The following is a 21,001-nucleotide window of genomic DNA, read 5'->3' on the forward strand; positions in this document are numbered from 1 at the left end:
TAGGCACTATTTCATGTTAATGTCATAAGAGGCTGGAATGATAATTTATTGATTTCTTTTGAGAAACAATAGTAAATGTTTTAACATTTTATGTATAATATTTATATATTTAATACATAATTACTAGTAAATAAAAAGTAGTAAATGAAACAGAAAAGTTGTATTAGCTGGTCAGCATGTTTTTTGACTATATACAAACTCAAATAGGAAATCAAAATATAATGTGAAGATTCTTATGTGAATATGTAGTTAGGGTAGGAACAGTTAAGGATTTTCATGGCTACTTTTGTAATATTTTTAATTGCCATTATAGGATTATATCTGCTAACCTGTCCAGTCCAACCACTGATGGTTACAATATTACTCTTGCCAACCCTCTAGAAATGAAGAGAATAAGCCCCTCAGACAAGAAATTTTTATAGTTGACTCTCTTTTCCTAGGCTTCACATTGACTTGTCTTTCTTAAAGTTGGGCCTATTTACATACAATACAGTTGCTTGGATTATACATTTGGATATACTATTGCTGACATACTTCATTGAGATTACAGCCGGGCCACTCACATATTTTCAATGAGACTACTTTCATAATTTCTCTTACCCAATATTGGATTATTCTTTGCATTTTGTTAGCAAATATTAAACACCCGCCAAGTGTAAAACATTATACCTAGCCCTGAGGATATAGTGTTGAGGTAATATAATCTTTGAGAGAGTTTATAATTAGATAGTTGTAGAATAATTACTTATACAGATGACTTATCCTATATATCTTTGATGTTTTTCCTAATTTTACATTTGAGAACCTAGTTTGAAATTCTTGCACCACATGTACTGACAATATAAATGATGACATTCAGTCAATGAACTTACAGAGATGAGTTACTTAGAATATTTGTTTAACTTTTTTTTCCCTACTCCTTGGGAATTGAGTTGCAAAGAGTGATTCAAACTAAATGCTTTTTATGAAAGTAGTTAAAATTACAGTTAAGAGCGGTGGCACATGCCTGTAATTCCAACAGCTTGGGACACTGAGGCAGGAGGATCAAGAGTTCAAAACCAACCCTCAGCAAAAAGCATGGTGCTAAGCAACTCAGTGAGACCCTATCTCTGAATAAAATACAAAATAGGACTGGGGATGTGGCTCACTCAGTGGTCAAGTACCACTGAGTTTAATCCCTGGTACCAAAAAAAAAATAAAAAGGGTAAGAGTTTCTTCATCTACGGATGGGGGGCAGATGTTAACTACCTTGTGAAGTAGTTGTGAGGATTGTGAACATTAACTTTGTTGATACTTCAAAATCCTTAGAACAGTTCTTACTAAATAGTAGCTATCATTGTTATCATTATATCACAGTTATTTTTGTAACTGATCTTAACTGGAGTTGTATACCAGATTATTTGTTTTAATGTGGTGTAGTAGTTGTAGTCTTCAAATTATATGAGGTTTTTTTTTCTATAAAATTAATTGTATATGGAAAAGTGCAAAGGAGTAAATTAAAATTAATAATTGCTTATATTACTTTTACATTTCAGAAAACTTGCTTCAGAATATTTCTGTACACATATAATTAAACTTCACAAAGTCAACATGTGTATAAAATTCGGATTCCTTTTTTTACTTAACATTACAACAGACACTCTCCCATGTTGCTAAAAATGTGTTGTAAGCATCCTGTTTAATACTCCATGATCTAACATGAAGCTTCAGTGATGCACAGTCATAGCATTAGAAGTATTAATACATACCATGTTATAATCTTCTTTATTGAAACGTGACTACAAATTGTGACTGAGAGTTGGTCTGACTGAAGCATAAAGAAACAGTATAAATAATGAATAGATCAATAATGAGTAAGGAGATGGTAGAGTCTTGTATCACTGCTGAATGAACCATTTAAAGAACTAGTATTAAATGATATCGCTAATAAGTGGATGATGACACATAATGGGGGGTGGGAAGGGTTAGTGTTGGGGTTGGAGTTGAGTTTAGGGAGGGGGGCAGGAATGGAGGAAGGAAGGACTGTATAGATGGAGGGGAGGGGTGGGAGGGGTGGGGGGGAAGGGAAAAAATGGCAGAATGAATCAAACAACATTACCCTATGTAAATTTATGATTACACAAATGGTATGCCTTTACACCATGTACAGACAGAGAAACAACATGTATCCCATTTGTTTACAATAAAAAAAATAAAAAAATAAAAATATCATACGCAAAAAAAAAAAAAAAAAGAACTAGTATTAGTCTTTCTCAAGCTCTTTCAGAAGAGTTGGAGAGAAAGCTTACAAATTCATTTTGCAAGGCCGCATTACCCTAATACTTGAAAACCAGACAAGAACTCTATAGGAAAAAGAAAATTGCAGTCCAGTATTCTCAGTGAACTTAAGTGGAAAAATTCTCAACAAAATAATAGTAAACCACATTCAGTGGCATCATTAATCATGATCAAGTGGGATTTAATCTTGGAATACAAGATTGTTTCAACATGTGCAAATCAATAAATGTGATACGCTGCATTAATAGAATAAAGAACTAAAACAATATGATCATCTCAATAGACAGGAAAGGTATTTGACAAAAAAATTAAACCTCTTTTTGATAAAAACTCTCAAGGTAGATATAGAAGAAATACACCTCAACATAGTAAAGGTCATAAGTGACAAGCCTGCGGCCACCTCACAACCTAACCAACATTGTTACCCATAACTGGCATGCTGATCCTCTAAGGTCAGGAATAAGACAAGGATGGCCATTTTTACTACTTCTATTCAATGTAGTATTAGAAGTCCTAACCAGAGCAGTTAGGAGAAAGAAAGAAAAGGGATTCATATCAGAAAGGAAGTTAAATTGTATTTGCAGGTGATGTAATCATTTGTATATAGAAAGTGCTGAAGATTTTACTACAAAACTGTGTGAATTAAGAAATGAATGTAATAAAGTTGTAGAATGCAAAATCAACATATTAAACTAGAGCATTTTCATATACTAACAGCAAACTATCCAAAAAATAGAAAGAAATCAAGAAAACAATTCCATTTATAATAGCTACAAAAAAAATCAAATGAAATACTTAAGAAAACCAAGAACGTAAAAGATTGCTACACTGAAAAATGTTTAAAAATTGATGAAAGAAAGAAAAAAAAAAACACTTAATAAAGATATCCTATATCCATGAATTAGAAGTATATTGTCAAAATCCCCATACTAAGCCAGGTGCAGTGGCACACACATTTAGTCCTAGGGACTGGAGTCTGAGGCAGAAGAATCTCCAAGCTCAAGGCCAGCCTCAGCAACTTAGCAACCCTAAGCAATTTAGCTGGCTCAAAATAAAAAATACAAGGGACAGGGGATATAGCTCAATGTTCAAGTATCCTTGGATTCAGTCCCTCCTAATGGGGGTTGGGGAGATGCCTTTACTACCCAAACCGATCTAGAGATTCAGCATAATCCCTATTAAAATTTCAACAATATTTTTCAAAGAAATAGAAAAAAAATCCTAAACTTCTTTGAAACCGTAGAAAATCTTGGATAGAAAGAACAAAGCCAAAGCCATCACACTACCTAATTTCAGAATCTACTACAAAGTTATAGTAATTAGCCAGGGCATGATGGCATACACCTTTAATCGTAGCTACTCAAGAGACTGAGGCAGGAGGATCGCAAGTTCAATACCAACCTCAGCAATTTAGCAAGACCTTGTCTCTAAATAAATAAATAAAACTAGCATAAAAACATGCACATAAATGAATTGAACAGAATGGAACACCCAGAAATAAACCCACACATTTGTGGTCAATAGGTTTTTGACAAACGTGCCAGGAACAAAATGATGGGTAAAGGTAAATAAATGGTGTTGGAAAAACTGAACAGACACATACAAAATAATTATACCCTTATCTCAATCCCTAAAAAATCAAGTGTAAATGGATTAAAGAATTAGATATAAGACCTAAGAGTGTAAACTACTAGAAGAAAACATAGGGCAAAAGATCCATGACATGGTCTGGATAATGGTTTTTGGTCAAGATTCCCAAAACACAGCAGCAAAAGCAAAAAATACACTTACAGGATTACATAAACTTTAAAAGCTTCTGCACATCAAAGGAAACCATCAATAGAGTGAAGAACCAGCTTACAGAGTGGGGAGAATATATTTGTAAAATGTACATCTGATAAAGGGTCAATATCCAAAAGATACAAGAAACTCAACTCAATATTAAGAAAAATAGCTTGATTTAAAAATAGGCAAAGGATTTGAATAGACATTTCTCCAAAGAAGACATACAAGTGGCTAACAGGTATATTAAAAAACTCTCAGTGTCACTAACCATCAGGGAAATGTGAATTAAAACCACAGTGAAATATCTGAAATCTCTTAGGAGGGCAGTTTATGAAACAAAGGATTCATATGTTGGTAAGGATATGGATAAAAGGGAACACCTGCATTCCAGTTGGTACAACCGTTTTGGAAAACAGTTTGGAGGTTTTTCAAAAAATTAAAACTAGAAATACCAGGTGATCCAGCAGTCCTACTTCTGTGTATCTGTGAATAATGAAATCAGTGTGTAAAAGATTTCTGCACTCCCATCATAATTGCAGCATTAGTCACAATAGATAGGACATGGAATCAACCTAAGTGTCCATTAGTGGATGAATGGATAAAGAAATTGTGACTGGAACATTATTCAACCTTAAAAAACAAGGAAAATGTCATTTGTGACAACATGAATGAACCTGGAAGACATTAAGTGAAATAATTCAATCACAGAAAGACAGATGCTGCATGATCTAACTTAATACATGGAATCTTGAAAAGTTTTGTGGTTACCAGAGGCTAGGGGATGGGAAGATAGGGGAGAGATTAGACAGAGATGCAATGTTTTCAGTTAGTTAGGAATAAGTTCATGAGGTCTGTTGTACATCAGTGTTAACTATAGTAAATAAAAATCCTTAGCATACTGGAAAATTACTAAAAGAGGAGAATTTAAACGTTCTCAGCACATACACAAAAAAGTATGTGAGGTAATAAAATATTAGCTTCATTTAACCAAAATGTAATTAAAACATATTGTATACCATAAATACATATAATTTTTGTCAACTAAAAACAAATAACTATATCAGTAAGTAATTATAGCATGAAAACAACTAAAATTTTTATTAAATGAAAATATGAATTTAAGATTAATAGAATTTCTGTAATTATTTTTGTTGCTCTTCTTTTTAACTGAAGAAAATTATAAGTGAATTAGTGATGTCCTAGGTCAAAAAGTTATAGATGCTTTCAAAATAATGCCTATTAATGTTTTCAAGTTTTTAATGTGACAAATGAGCTTGTTTTTTTTCTTGTTAAAATATCTAATCCAGAGTGGCTGGAGCTATGCCTCAGTGACAGATTGCTTGCCTGGTATGTATGAGGCCCTGGGTTTGATACTGAACACCATATAAGTGAATAAAATAAGAAAGATCTATTGACAACTAAAAATATATTAAAAAAAAAAAAACTAATCCAGAGCTAAGTGTAGTGGAACATGCCTGTAATCTCAGTGACTCAGGAGACTGAGATGGAAGGATCACAAGTTCAAGGCTAGCCTCAGCAACTTAGTGAGACCCTGTCTCAAAAAATAATAATAATAAAAAGTTTAGGGGATATAGCTCAGTGATAAAACATCCCTGGGTTTTGTCCCCAGTGTTAAAAAAAAAAAAAAAAATCAAATCCAGGTTGTACTGACTATAATGCTATACTCAAGAATGATGTATATCTAAATTGTTTTTATGCTGTTTTTAAAAAATTTTTTAGATTTTTTAAAATTGTAGATGGACACAATACCTTTCTTTTATTTTTATATTTATTTTTATGTGGTGTTGAGGATCAAACCCAGTGCCTCACACAAGCTAGGCAAGTGCTCTACCACTGTGCTACAACCCCAGCCTCTCTATGCTGTTTTAATATCATTTATAAGATGGAACCAGATTTACAAAAGGCTGATAATAGAAATGGAAATGGGAAAAAAGTAGGTTTGAGAATAATTTCATCAAGTCTAGGGTATATATACCACGTTTTTCTTTTCTCTTACCTAAATGAAAAAAGTGGTGTATTTTCAAAATTCAATTTTATTGCTTCATTAGTTGCCAGTTAGAACAATATATCCTGTAAGTTTTCAGTTAAATCATCTTTTTCTTCTTTTTTCCTGATTTTTTATTAGTGCATTATAGTTATACATATTATTGGGGTTGTTTTGACCTAATCATTACAAGCATGTAATATAGTTTGTTCCACTTCATTCCCCAGTATTTTCCCTTTCCATTTCCTCTTCCCTCCTCCTGTTCCTCTTCCTTTACTCTGCTGTTCTTTTGATTGAGTAAATGGATTCCCAATCAAACTAAAACAAAAGAGACTTGGGAAACTAATGGAATTGTGGTATTATCCAGCACACTTTTTTAAAAAGTATTTTTAGTTGTAGATGGACACAATATCTTTATTTTATTTACTTATTATGTCATGCTGAGTATCGAACCCAGTGCCTCACACATGCTAGGCAAATGTGCTACCCTGAACCACAACCCCAGCCCTCCAGCAAACTTTTAATAAAAGATCAACAACGCGATGAATACAACAAAAGCCAGACATAAAAATTGAGGTTTTCTTTTTTTGAACTATAGGGTTATTTACTGTATGTAATACTTAAGACAATGTAAGAAAATGTATATTTAAGAGGTATATGCTGTGTGAGTATGTTTCTTTGCTTTTTACCAAGAAAGTTTTAATAACACAAAATAGACCTGGAAATACTCTACAGTAACTTCAAACATTTCACTTCTTGGAAGTCTAGGATTTTAAAAAAGTTCTACGTATCATATTTCACTTGTAATTCCTTTTATATTTTTGAGATGTGGTCTTACTATGTTTTTCAGATTGACCTTGAACTTCTGGGCTGAAGTGATCCTCCTGCCTCAGCCTATCCTAATATTTTTGCATTAGCAAATTAGAGTATTATAGAACCCCCTCCCATCCCAAGTACAGAGGATTTAACCCAGGAATGCTCTGCCACTGAACTATATCCCCAGCCCTTTCTATTATTTTTTATTTTGAGACAGGGTTTCTCTAAATTGCCCAGACTGATCTTGAACTTGCAATCCTCTTGTCTTACCTCCAGAGTTGCTCTGATTATAGGTGTGTGCCACCATGCCCAGCCTACTATAGGGTTATTTTAAAAATAATTATTTTGGCTTACTGAAGAGCATTTATAGAAGTAAACACCAAGTTTTCTTATTTCAAAATATGTAAAGCTAAAATCTGCTAAAAGATGCTTTCTCTTGGCAAAACAGATTTATTCTCTGCTCTTAAGTTTAACATGAATTCTTTTTTTTTTTTTTTTGGTTCTGGGGACTGAATCCAGGGGCACTTAACCATTGAACCACATCCCCAGCCCTTTTTTATGTTTTATTTAGAGACAGGATTTCCCTAAGTTACTTAGGGACTCACTAAATTGCTGAGGCTGACTTTGAATTTGTAATCCTCCTGCTTCAGATTCCTGAGCTGCTGGGATTAGAGGCAGGTGCCACTGTGCCCAGCCTTAAATTTTTAATTTGGAAGAAAATGACCCATGTATACTGTCTTGACTTTCTCCATATCATATTAGGATTCCTCTTTTAATTTTTGAAGGTGTTGTGTAAATATGCTTTATATTTCTTATTTGGGTCACACAGTGACCTTGCAAGATTGCCAGGCAGTACCTGTATTTACAAAAGTAACCTAAAATTCTTTGAGAGTGAAGTTAATTGGCCATTGTCAAGTGGTTAATTTCTCATGGAACTAGAACTGGTGCTTTCTACTCTTTTTTAGTACCAAGGATGTTTGACTACCCTGGCGTTTAAACAATGTTGTTTAACATTCATCCCCAGCCATTTTTTAAAAAATATATTTTATTTAGAGAAAGGGTCTTGCTGAGTTGCTTAGGGCCTCGCTAAATTGCTGAGGCTGGCTTTGAACAAGTCTTCTGCCCTAGCATTATTGGGATTATAGGCATACACCACTGTGCCTGACTCTTTTTACTCTTTTAGGGCTATATTCTGTACATTAAATGTTGCATGTTTAACTGCCTTTGTCTGGATTTGTTTCATTATATATAGCTTATTATATAACTTAATTTTTATTGATTTTTTTTATAAAGTTAAAAACCAAGTGTCCTGGGTTTGGGGCTGTATAGCTCAGTAGTAGAGTGTTGGCCTCACACTTGTGAGGCACTGGGTTCAATCAACACAACATAAAAATGAATACAGAAAAAGATATTGTGTCCATTTATAACTAAAAAACAAAAAAAAGTATCCAATGCATTAACATTCAACATTTTTTATATAAAGTGTAAACATAGTTTTACTAATGGCATATTTTTCAATTTTATAGCACCACAGAAATCCTTGGGCCATGAGGTGAATGAGTTGACATCAAGTAGATTATTAAAGTTAGAAATGGAAAACCAGAGTTTGACAAAAACTGTGGAAGAGCTCCGGAGTACTATGGATTCTGTGGAAGGTAACACCTCCAAATTTCTGAAAATTGAAAAAGAAAATCAAAGACTAAGTAAAAAGGTAAATAAGTTTATTATAATGTTACTATAGATATTAGATGTAAGTATCAATAGACAGCATCTTTGACACAACTTAGCACTCCTAAAAAAGGGTTTCTTACTGTATTCCATGACAAAATGTTCTAAGTTCATCTTCTACATTTTTTGTCCCAGACATGGAAATAGCTGTTTCTCTAAAAAGCCTTTTTTTTTTTTTTTTCAAATGGGAAATGGTATTTAGAGACCATAATTTATCATCATGAAACCTGAATTTTAATTAGGCTTTAGCTGAACAGAAATATTTAATTTTGTAGCATTTAGACCCATTAATTAATTTTTGTATATATTTTTGTGCCCCAACACACATAAGTTTGCATAAATAAAATCCTTTCCTAAAAAGGTTTTATGTGATATTCATTATGATGTCCTGAAACCATGTTTTGAGAACCACTGCCTTAGATTATACAAATATATTCCATGATTTGCTTGCAAAATTTTTACTGTTTTAAAATATTTTTGGCGGTGTACGCCTGTAATCCCAGTGCCTCTCAAGGCTGAGACAAGAGGATTGTGAATTCAGAGACAGCTTCAGCAAAAGTGAGGTGCTAAGCAATTCAGTGAGACCCTGTCTCTAAATAAAAACTCAAAATAATGCTGGGTATGTGGTCAGTGGTTGAGTACCCCTGAGTTCAGTCCCTGGCAATAAACGAATGAATGAATGAATGAATGAATGAATGAATAAATAAATTTATTTTTGTATTGATTGTATTTAATCTATTGACCAAATAATCTTGATAGCATCTGGCAACTGATATAATATTAAAGTAGAAAATGTCATTTAGAAATTGGAGCAGTTGTATGTTGGTTATCACTGTAATTGAAGCCTGTAAGGTATAGTTACATTTTGAACTTAGCTTTGGAATCTAGTAAATTCTTAATGATTCTAGCAAGTTTTGGTCAGTTGATTATATGATAGAAATTTTTTGTAAATTTAAATGTTTTGTTTGAATCCCATTTATGTAAACCAACAGATGAGTTTAATTAACTATTATTCGTGTATTTCCATTTATATTGGGAGAACCAGATTAATTAATTAGTAATAACTGTACTTCCTGAACATGTAAATTAATGTTGAATTGAATTATTCAGTAAAATCTGACTTGAAGCTAGGTATAGGGGCACATGCCTGTAATCCTAGCTCCTCAGAAGTTTAAGACTAGAGGATTGCAAGTTGAGGCCAGCTTGGGCAACATAGCAAGACCCTATCTCAAAATAAAAGTAAAAAGGAATGGAAATGTAGCTTGGTGGTAGAATACTTGCCTAGAATGTGCAAGGGCCTGGGTTTAATTCCAAGCACATAAAATTTTTGTGTGTGTGATTTGATGGTTTTTGAGATACTCCTTGAAAATTATATTCTCTGTGTAGTTATATACCACTGTTAATAAGCAGAAACATTCAGCTTGTTCTAGAGTTCATTATTGGTTTTTTTTAGTTGTAGATGGACACAGTACCTTTATTTATTTATTTTTATGTGGTGCTGAGGATCAAACCCAGTGCCTCACACATGCTAGGCAAGTGCTATACCACTGAGCTATAACCCCAGCCCTAGAGTTCATTATTGAAATAAGAATTTAACATTTAAACCTAAAGTGGCATATTTCACAAAGTCTATGTTAGTAAACTTTCTGTTGCTGTGACAAAATGCCTGAGGTAAACAATTTATAAGAACGAAAAGTTTATTTGGGCTCTGGTTTCAGAAGTTCCAGTTCCTGGTAGGTTGCCTCTATTCCTTTTAGGACTGTGGCAAGATAGAACAAGGTGGTAGGGAGCACATGGTGGAGCAGAGTTGCTCACCTTATAGCAACTAGGAAGCAAAAAGAGAGGGAGGAACTGGGTTCTCAATTATCCCCTTCAAGGGTACACCCCAAATGACCTAACTTCTTTCTACTAGGCCTACCTTGTAAAGGTTCCACCACCTTCCAGTTGCTCTATAGGTTGGCAGCCAAGCCTGTAATACATGAGACTTTGGGGAACTGTGTAGATACAGGTTGCTGTGCATTTTCTTTTGCTCATTTTTAAAAAGTGTCTGATTTGAATATTTTATATAATAATATTATCATAGTTTGGAATATTTTAGATTGAAATTGCTGTCCCATACTTATTAACCAACAATATTATTTTATCTTTAAAATATATCAATCAAAATAAATTTAAATCAGCTGGGCATGGTGGCACACATCTGTAATCCTAGCCATTCAGGAGGCTGAGGCAGAACAATTGAAAAAGTTCAAGGCCAGCCTCAGCAACTTAGCAAAATAAAAATATAAAAAAGACCTAGGATGTACTCAGGAGTAGAGGGACCCTGGGTTCAATCCCCAGTGCGTAAAATAAATAAACCTAAAATAAAAGTGTTTGCTGTAGTTTTGTTCAACCCTTTTTTTCCTTTCCCCCCCTTTTTACTTCTTGTTTTCTCATTAAATTTATACCATTTTTCATCTCTTCCTTCATACTTTTTATTTTCTTTTATTTTTGTTTATTTATTTTCTCTGCACTGGGGGTGAAACCGGGTGCTTTACCACTCATCTACATCCCCAACCCTTTTTTTTTTTACATTATTTTTAAATTTTGAGACAGGGTCTTGTTCAACTGTTGAGGCTAGCCTCAAACTTGCAATCTATCTGCCTCAGCCTTTGGAATAGCTGAGATTGCAGGCATACACCACTGCACCCAGCTCCTTCATGCTTTTTATATTCTCTTCCTCTTTGCTCACTGAAATTCCATGACTATAATTAAAATTTTATATTACTAATCCACTTAAGCTAAGAGAATCTTTCAGTAAGATTTGTATAATCCTTATGTAGTGTGTCATTATGATTTATTCAGTTCGATTTGTCTTTGTGTGTAGAAATAGAAATTTGCACTAAAACATGCAGAGGATAAGGAAGATAATCATGTCTGCATATTTTATAAGCTATTAAAATTAACATGGGATGCAGCTAATTTTATATACTAAATTCTTAAATTTCACCATTTAGATATTGAAATCAATCATTATATTTTGTTCTGATATGTTTCCTAATTTGGAAAATATTTAATATGTTATTTTGTGATTTAATTTTCTCTAGGTTGAAATTCTTGAAAATGAGATTATTCAAGAAAAGCAAACTCTTCAGAATTGTCAGAATTTAAGCAAGGATCTAATGAAGGAGAAAGCTCAGCTTGAAAAAACGATTGAAACACTTAGAGAAAATTCAGAGAGACAGGTTCATAAATTTCTTACTTAAGCAATGTGTTTAAAAATATATTAACAAAAGTTTTAAAGTATATGCAAATGTTTATATAACATTAAAGAGAAGTATTTTAGAATTTTTTAGATTTAAAAATTAACTGTAGTAGGCCCCCTCTTTTCCACAGTTTTATTTCTGCAATTTCAGTTACCCATAGTCAACCACAGTCCATAAATTTTAAATTGTGTGCCATTAAAAGTAGTACGATAAACTCTTATGCCATTCCTTTCCATCCTGCCTGGGATATGAATCATCCCTTTGTCCAGCATATTCTTGTTATTATGTAGTAGCACCTCCATTATCAGATCAACTTTCCAGTTGTAGTATCACAGTGCTTAAAAAATTCAGGTAACCCTTATTTTACTTAATAGTGACTCCAGATTGCAAGAGATGCTACAAATTCAGATATGTCAGAGAAGTTGTTAAGTGGTTCCATTAAATATAAAGGTGAAAGTTTTTGAATTAATAAGGAAAGAAAAAAATACACTGAGATTGCTTAGGACTACAATAAATTATTATTAATCCCTTATTGGTTAAATGGTTAACAAAACTTTATCTTAGGTACGTGGATATAGGGAAGAAGAGTACACTCAGGGCTCAATACTGTGGGTATTGGGGGTCTTGGAACGTATTCCCCACGGATAAGGAAGGACTACTGTGTAATTCTTCATTTTCTATATCTTGTATTTTAAGAAAGGTGAAAAGAAAACTTAGAATTTTTTAAATTGCCTGTGTGCTTAATAATAATCTAGCATAAAATTTTGCAGTACCTGTGCCTTCAAATGTCTGTGGAATAGAACTGCAGATTTTGAAATCTGAGTGGATATGGAGAAATGCAGCTGTACTGTGACCTTATTTAAAGAGGAAGAAGCATGGCAGCCGCAAACATCTTGAATACTGTCAAATTTGCTTTTAAGTGTTTATTGGTCATTCTTATTTTTTAGATCTTAGGAAACTGAGAACTGGAATATATATCTTAGGAAACTGAGATCTATCTTAGCATTTTGAAATTTTTAGTTTTTACTTGCTTCTTTTATATCATCCAGGTAGTAGTCCTGAGACCACCAATAAAAATTCGCATTTCTTTAGGGCACAGAAAAAAATTGTACAGCTAAGTATGAATCTGTACTTTTACAAGTTTCATAGTAGCATTTAACACACTAAGTTTTGAGACCCATTATGTTAGGCTATACTATAAATTGGATGAATTAGTTATCAAAGGTTCCAGGTAATTTTGTTATTTAGGTGTTTACTAATTGGAATTTTTAATTTTTTTAGGAATGAATGTACACATATACACACATATATAAGCAAACATAATGTGTATGTATTTACTGAGGACCCATTAGGTATAGGCATTGCAAAAATGATTACATGAAAGTAAAACTTCCTGTCTTCAAGGAGGCGTGTTCACATTATTTCATCTATTTTATATCTGAATTTGAAGCATAAACAATCTGAAACAATCCGAAGATTATTTTGATTAATGCATAACTCTTACTGCATAATGATAAATGCCTGTATCTTAACCATTCATTTAGATTGTCCCTAAAGACATGAACTTTAATAACCTGACAGTGTATATACAAAGCAGTCTTTCTGTAAATATTGTCAGAATTTAAAGTAAGACATAAATTCTGTACTCCTTTGTTTTTTCCCCTGTTCATTTTTAGAAGGTAAAAATTATGTAATTGAGAATGTTTGCATTTTTGCTCATTATAGTTTAAATTTTTCTTTTGTATTTTTAAAAATTAGGTTAAAATATTGGAACAGGAAAATGAACATCTGAATCAAACAGTGTCTTCCTTGAGGCAGCGCTCCCAGATAAGTGCTGAAGCAAGGGTGAAAGATGTAGAAAAAGAAAATAAAATTCTCCACGAATCTATCAAAGAAACAAGTAGCAAGTTAAGCAAGATTGAATTTGAAAAAAGGCAAATTAGGAAAGAATTGGAACATTATAAAGAAAAAGGAGAACGAGCTGAAGAACTTGAAAATGAGTTGCATCATCTTGAAAAAGAAAATGAATTGTTACAGAAAAAAATAACTAATTTAAAAATTACTTGTGAAAAAATTGAAGCCTTAGAACATGAAAATTCAGAACTAGAAAGAGAAAACAGAAAATTAAAAAAAACATTGGATAGTTTTAAAAATCTTACTTTCCAGTTAGAATCCCTAGAAAAAGAGAATTCCCAACTTGATGAGGAAAACTTAGAACTTCGAAGGAATGTGGAATCTTTGAAGTGTGCTAGCATGAAAATGGCTCAGCTACAATTAGAAAACAAAGAACTGGAAAGTGAAAAAGAGCAACTTAAGAAGAGTTTGGAGCTCATGAAGGCATCTTTCAAGAAAACAGAACGCTTGGAAGTTAGTTACCAGGGATTAGATACAGAAAATCAGCGGTTACAGAAAGCTCTAGAAAATAGCAATAAAAAAATTCAACAATTAGAAAGTGAACTACAAGAGTTAGAGATGGAAAATCAAACACTGCAAAAAAACCTAGAGGAATTGAAAATATCTAGCAAAAGATTAGAACAACTGGAGAAAGAAAATAAATCATTAGAGCAAGAGACATCTCAATTAGAAAAAGATAAAAAACAATTGGAGAAGGAAAATAAGAGACTCCGTCAACAAGCAGAAATAAAAGATACCACGTTAGAAGAAAACAATGTGAGGATTGGAAATTTGGAAAAAGAAAACAAAACCTTATTCAAAGAAATTGGTATATATAAAGAGTCTTGTATTCGTCTAAAAGAATTAGAGAAAGAAAACAAGGAGCTTGTGAAAAGAGCAACTATTGATATAAAAACTTTGGTTACATTACGTGAGGTAAATACACTTACCTAAATTTAAGACTTGTATTTTTTATATTTTTAACTCAAGATTATTGGATACCATCAGTAATTTGCATCATCTTTTTTATGGTTTAGTAGAATTTTGGAATTAAAACTAGAAACAGCTTCCAGGTTTCCTACTTTTATTTAGAAGTACATATTAATTGTATTTTTAAAGATTTGCAGTAATTCCTCTTTGCTGCTTAATACTTTAAGTCTTGAGATTTATAATTTTTAATAAAACTTACCAAATGGGTAGGGAAAAAAAGATTTGCAGTAATAAGATAGCTTTGGGGTATCTGATTTATACATTATAATTTAAACTTTGTTTTCAAACTAATATTAAAATATTTGATCAAGAAGCTCAGGCTCTCACTAAATGCTAAGTATAATAGGAAACATGATAGATACTGTTTATTGAGAACCTTGTGCCAAGTACTGATCTAAGTACTTGGATGTAAGTATTACTTAACATGTATATATATAGCTTTTATAACCAATCCTTATAGGTATTATCTGCACTTTTCATATTAGAAAACAATTTTTAAAACATTTAGTAACTTAGGATTACACAGCTAATAAATGGCAGAGTTGAATTTCTAGATTCAAACCCAGATTTTTCAGGCTACAAAACCCCTGTGAGCCACATGAATTTTGAAGAGCAGGAGAATGCAAATCAGGTTCAACTTAAAGGTCAGCATTAAATAACTGATTGTTGCTTGGATTTGTGTATTAAGAATTCTAAAATTTTTAAGTATATTGGCATTGTGTCCTGTGAAACATGGTTGGTGCAAATCAGTAGATAACATGTTTGGTTCTTTTTTTCCCTTCCTGTGCAATATGATATGTGATAACCTTTTAAGTTCAGTTAAAACCTGCCTTAGCATTCTGGCAAAAAGTCACATTGTGCTGTCTGTTTCCCTAAGGAGACTTTGAGAAGGACCTTTTCAGTTTTTTCTTTCTGTTGTTCTGTAGTCTTACTTGAACAACAAGTTCCTTGTGCCTGAACTGCTAAGATCGTTATCTAGTTCTTCAGGTCAATATCTTAGACCTCGTCTACTAGAAGAGGTTTTGTAGTGGTGGAGGAGTATCGTATCCAATATATATTCATAGGAAGAAGTAGGCACTAAAGTTTTGGTTCATTAAATACTAAATGGATATGTGATTTATTTATCCTCATAATTGCTCCTTTTTAGTTTTTAACATTAGAGTTTAAGAAGCATTAGCACAAGAAGAGAAGGGAAAAGATTGTTTCAACTGAGTTATAATTTTGTTGCTTAAGTATTTTTTAATGATGAAAGGATTCAGTGACAACATTTCTGTCTTTCCTGGTTCAAATTATGTGTATTTCTGGATCATAGTAATTAGAATCTTGGCTGACTTTCTAGATATTTATGTTCTTGACACTTAAGTGAGTTGTGCATTCCTTTTGAAATAAGGATTTGGTGAGTGAAAAATTGAAGACTCAACAAATGAATAATGATCTTGAAAAATTAACTCATGAACTTGAGAAGATAGGGTTAAATAAAGAGCGACTCTTGCATGATGAGCAAAGTACTGATGACAGGTGAGTGAGTACTAAGTCTGTTTAGCAAACAATTGGAATTATTATTTTGCCCAAACATTAATTCCTTCCTGTACTAGGTACAGAAAACATTTATGTATTTCATCATTTCTGATCCCTTTGTTCCCTTACAGAAAGTTCTATAAGAAAAAACAGGCTGGGGAGATAGCTCACTCAGTAGAGTGCTTGCCTTGCAAGTATGAGGCCCTGGGTTTGATCCCCAGTACTGCAAAAAAAAAAAAAAAAAAAAAAAAACAAAAAAAAACACAGAGACAAGCTAATAGAATATAAGAAAGAAAAAATTATAATGTTATTATATAAATGCAATGAAAAGATAGAAAAACAGGATACCACCCAGGTAGAAGATCAGGGGATATAATCATCTGTGAAAGTAGAACAAAACAACAAATAGAACTCCCTGTCAGGAAATGTACACACAGTTAAGTAAGTTATTTTTCATTTTAATCATGTGCTTAAGTACCTCAGGTTTTTTTTTTTTTTTTAGCCCCATCTTCCCTGCCCCAGTTCTTTAATTTATTTTGTTTGCCAAAATGTGAACTTAAAAGGAATTGGAGGAAAAGTATGAAACAAAAGAAAATATACTGAAAAGTAATTAAAGTATAAAAATGATATGGAAAAATGAAAGCTTTACAAACAGTATAGGCAATTACTTCATATCCCTTTAATGTTAAAAATTATCAATATAGATTTAAAGAAAATTTCTATTCTTCCATGGAAATGACAGTCTATCAGCTAGGGTTAATCTCATTTTCAAGTAGTCTAATATCCAGCATCCAGTGGGCTGTATGATTCCAGACAGAACAGAAACTTATATCATTAAAAATATTTTCTTTTTTCTTTTTTCTTTTTTCTTTATTCAGATGCTAGGGATCCAACTCAGGGCCTCAAATGCTTGGCAAGCTGTCTTAACATTGAGCTACACCCACAGCCCCAAGAATATTGTTTTATATAGATTAGATTTTAATTAGAACTTTTATGGTAATATAATTTATATTTTATGATCTACCCATTATTACTGTTCTAGTATTAATATTTTATACTAACATACATAAAAATATATACAAATTATGAAAAAAATTATGCTTATTAAATGGGATTTGCTAATGTAATTTTTAGAATATTAAAAAAAAATACACTTTAAAACAGTTAGCTCTACCATAACAGAGAGAAGTAGTTTTTGATATTTTTTTTGTCAGTTCAAGTCAGACAATTATATTGTGTTACCATATGGCAACACTATAGAAATTTATCATGTTGAATAAATACTACAGGTATTTCATGAGGAAAATTTTTTTATTTAATCAGAAAACTGTCAATCTAGGTGGATAAGGGTATTTGTTGAACTGAAATTTTCAGGAAATGAAATTGAAAGCGATTAATAACTATGATTATATTTAAGGAAAACAGAAAAATGTCTTAAGCCACCTAACCTGCTTCTTTCTCATGAAGTAAGCCTTTATGTCACAAAGAAAAGAAGAGCTCAAAGACATAAATTTCTTTAACCTTTCATCTCCATTTTGGAATTTATGTACATCAGTTTCAGATGATGCCTGTAATTCCTTTATAAGTCTAGTCTTCCTAATGTTTTTTTTTCTGACCTTTTTGAAGATTAGGTATTATTAAGACATTTGTCCTATCGAGGAATATGTAGGCTCATTGTGAATCAAATATATAAATAGGTAAAACACAGCAGAGCTAGAGTTATAAACAGACATGATCATTCTTGACTTTCAGCAGCTCTTCATCCTATCTTCTCTTTCAATATAGTTGTTTCTTAGAGTTAATTTTCAGACCTCTTACTATTAATTCTGTGTACTTATCATTCCCAGATATCCATCATCTCACATGAGATCTTTTTCTCTGCTTTAGTGTACATTATTGTCAAGATCACCCAGAAGTAACTCAAATATCACAAATTCAGCATATCCAAAATCAGATTCAAAACATTTCATTAAGAGTTTTTGTTGACTCAAGTCAGTGCCAAAATGAATGAGATTTGTTCTCTATAGTAAGTGAACTTAAGATCTGAACAGAAACTACATACATGCAAATTAATTATAAAATGTGATAAAATTTCACATATATATATATATATATACATATATATATACACACACACACACATATCCTTTAGCTTTTTATTTGGTTTTATCTTTGTCTTCAGCAACTTAAATATAAGAAATAGATTAATCATGATCTTTGGCTTATGATACATTCTCAAATTGTGTTCATGTGCCATCCTTTTTGTTAAAATCCATTTAATAATTTAATTATTCATGATTTCATCATTCAGAAAGGCAAATAGAATATTTGACAGTCACATATATTTGTCTCTTGGCATCTTGTATCACACATATGTTATTACCTTTTTCACTGTGTCTACTCTGTACTCTAAAGACAGTCTTCAGTGAATTTTATATCTTAATTGTTCATGTGTCCTTGTATGAATACTGTATTTTACATATTAATATCATAGGCAAATATTTAATGATATAATGAATCCATTTACTTCCTTTCTCTATCAATTTTAGTCTTATAAAACTGAAAGGAATATTTTGGGGAACTAGGTTTTCCAGATTCCTTTTTTAAACATTAATTACTGCTTTTGACAATCCAGGTTGTAATCTCGAACTATGTTCACTCACTGATATTTGTTGGTTAATGACAGGGAAAGTTTTAAAGGGGGAGTGGGGCAGTAACAGGAACTTAATTGAATTTGCCTCTTAAAACTGAAAGAATTTGGTAAGACTCATTTATTTATGGCAGCAGTATTTGTGGTCATAAATTATCTTTAAAAATAATTTTCTCCAGTGATGGACTATGTTACTTTTGTACTTGGATAGTAGGTACAAACTTTTGGAATCAAAATTAGAATCCACTCTTAAGAAGTCCCTTGAAATAAAAGAAGAAAAAATTGCCGCTTTAGAAGCTCGATTAGAGGAATCCACAAATTATAATCAGCAGTTGCGTCAAGAACTTAAAACAGTAAGTGATTTTTCTTGGAAAGAATTTTAATTAATTTTTTTTCTAAATATTTGGACAGAAAAATATAAAATAAAATGCAGACATCATTTTATTAATATTTAGTCTGTTCTTTCATTCTAACTTTATCAAGTAAAATTGTAAGTTCCTTCTGAGAGTTTTCTTAAATAGATCTTTATTATATGAATATCCTATAATTTATTCAACCCAATTTCATGTATGTAATATCCCTCATGAAGTTGGAAACCTCAGAATTGTATGGATGGGATGAAGAAGAGGCAGGCATATTTCACTGAGGAAATTCTGAATGTGATATTGGTACTTCAATCTGGCATTCTTTTCCTATTGAGAATACAGGTAAAATTTTGATAGGCAAAGATATAACTGAGAATATGAAGTAGAAGAAAATCGTATGTATGGTATAAGAAAAGCCGATTTCATAAATGAGTATTTCTCTATATCTGTTTTCTTGTGACATTTGTAATTATCCAGTGAACTCACATTGTTATCCCTAAGTGTATAAATTTAAATGTAAGGGGTCTGTCCATTCCATAGGGTTAGAGGATAGTTCTGGTTTATTCTTCTTAAATGTTGACCTTTTGGTCTTAATGGGTGTCTTAAGATAAAAAAGGCAAAAATACACAGATTTGAAAGGAAGAAATAAAAATGTCTTTTTTGGGTGCTAGGATTTTAACTCAGTGGTACAGTGCTTGCCTAGGATGTGTGAGGTTTGATTCTCAGCACCACATATAAATAAATAAAATAAAGGTCCATTGACAGCTAAAAAATATTTTTTTAAAAAATGTCTTTATTCACTTTTGATATGATTTTATTCACAGAAATCCTGAGAAATGTACAGAAAAATCTCTGTAGCTAAAGTAAACTTCTCACTGTCACAGAATAATGGTCAATATCTAACAGTCTATTGTATTTCTATATATTAGCAATGAAAAGTTAGAAAATGAAATGTTTTTTAAAAAGCACCACTTATAGTACCATAAAATAACACAACTTCTTAGGGATGAATTTAAGGAATTATGTTTAAGAATTTCATACTATAAATTTAAATTTTAAAAGAAATTTAATAGAAGCATGTAAAGAATACCTTAGTAAACAGAAAGGAGTAACATATTCATGAGTTGGAATACTGGGTATTGTTAGAATTGCAGATCTCCCTAAATGAATCTCTTGATTCAACATAATTCCAATGAAAATCCAAATAAGATTAATATATAAGTTAAGAATCAGATGGTAGAATAAGACAGACATTATTACCCTATATATGTATGAAAATACTTTTAAAATAATAAGTTAAAAAGAATCGGATTCTAAAATTTATCTGGAAATATTGACCACATGTTAATGAGAATTTTAAACAGCTGGAACTAACATACTGTTGGAAATTTAAGATGGTGTAACTAATTTAGAAAGTTTTTTATGGCATTTTCTCATAAAGTAAGACATATACTTAGCCTATGAAATGACAGTTACTTATGTTTATTCAAGGAGAATAAAAACATAACTGAGGGCTGGGGTTGTGGCTTAGTGGTAGAGTGCTTGCCTGGGTTCAAATAAATAAATAAATAAATAAATAAAATAAAGGTCCAACTACAACTAAAAAATTTTTTAAAAATAACTGAATTTTTATAATAACTTGATCTGTCATATTTTATTTTAAAAACTGGAAATAACCCAATGACCATCAACTGGTAATTGAATAAGCAGTTTTGATATATTCATAAAG

The 21,001-nt window shown here is 31.9% G+C and overlaps 1 protein-coding gene across 8 annotated transcripts in view; it reads left to right on the top strand.

Annotated features, from left to right (window-relative positions):
- Positions 1 to 21,001, top strand: part of Ccdc88a (coiled-coil domain containing 88A) — a 117,929-nt gene that overhangs the window by 60,103 nt on the left and 36,825 nt on the right. For 6 of the 8 annotated variants that reach the window (XM_047522347.1, XM_047522349.1, XM_047522353.1 and 3 more), the window contains exons 13-17: positions 8,410 to 8,594; positions 11,698 to 11,835; positions 13,615 to 14,685; positions 16,130 to 16,257; positions 19,119 to 19,260. In XM_047522347.1, the coding sequence (XP_047378303.1) occupies positions 8,410 to 8,594; positions 11,698 to 11,835; positions 13,615 to 14,685; positions 16,130 to 16,257; positions 19,119 to 19,260 (1,664 nt within the window). The remainder of the gene's footprint in view (positions 1 to 8,409; positions 8,595 to 11,697; positions 11,836 to 13,614; positions 14,686 to 16,129; positions 16,258 to 19,118; positions 19,261 to 21,001) is intronic. The other 2 variants (XM_047522348.1, XM_047522351.1) reach the window with 1 other exon arrangement.

The sequence above is a fragment of the Sciurus carolinensis genome, chromosome 13, assembly GCF_902686445.1.
Source record: "Sciurus carolinensis chromosome 13, mSciCar1.2, whole genome shotgun sequence".
In the NCBI taxonomy this organism is placed as follows: domain Eukaryota; kingdom Metazoa; phylum Chordata; class Mammalia; order Rodentia; family Sciuridae; genus Sciurus; species Sciurus carolinensis.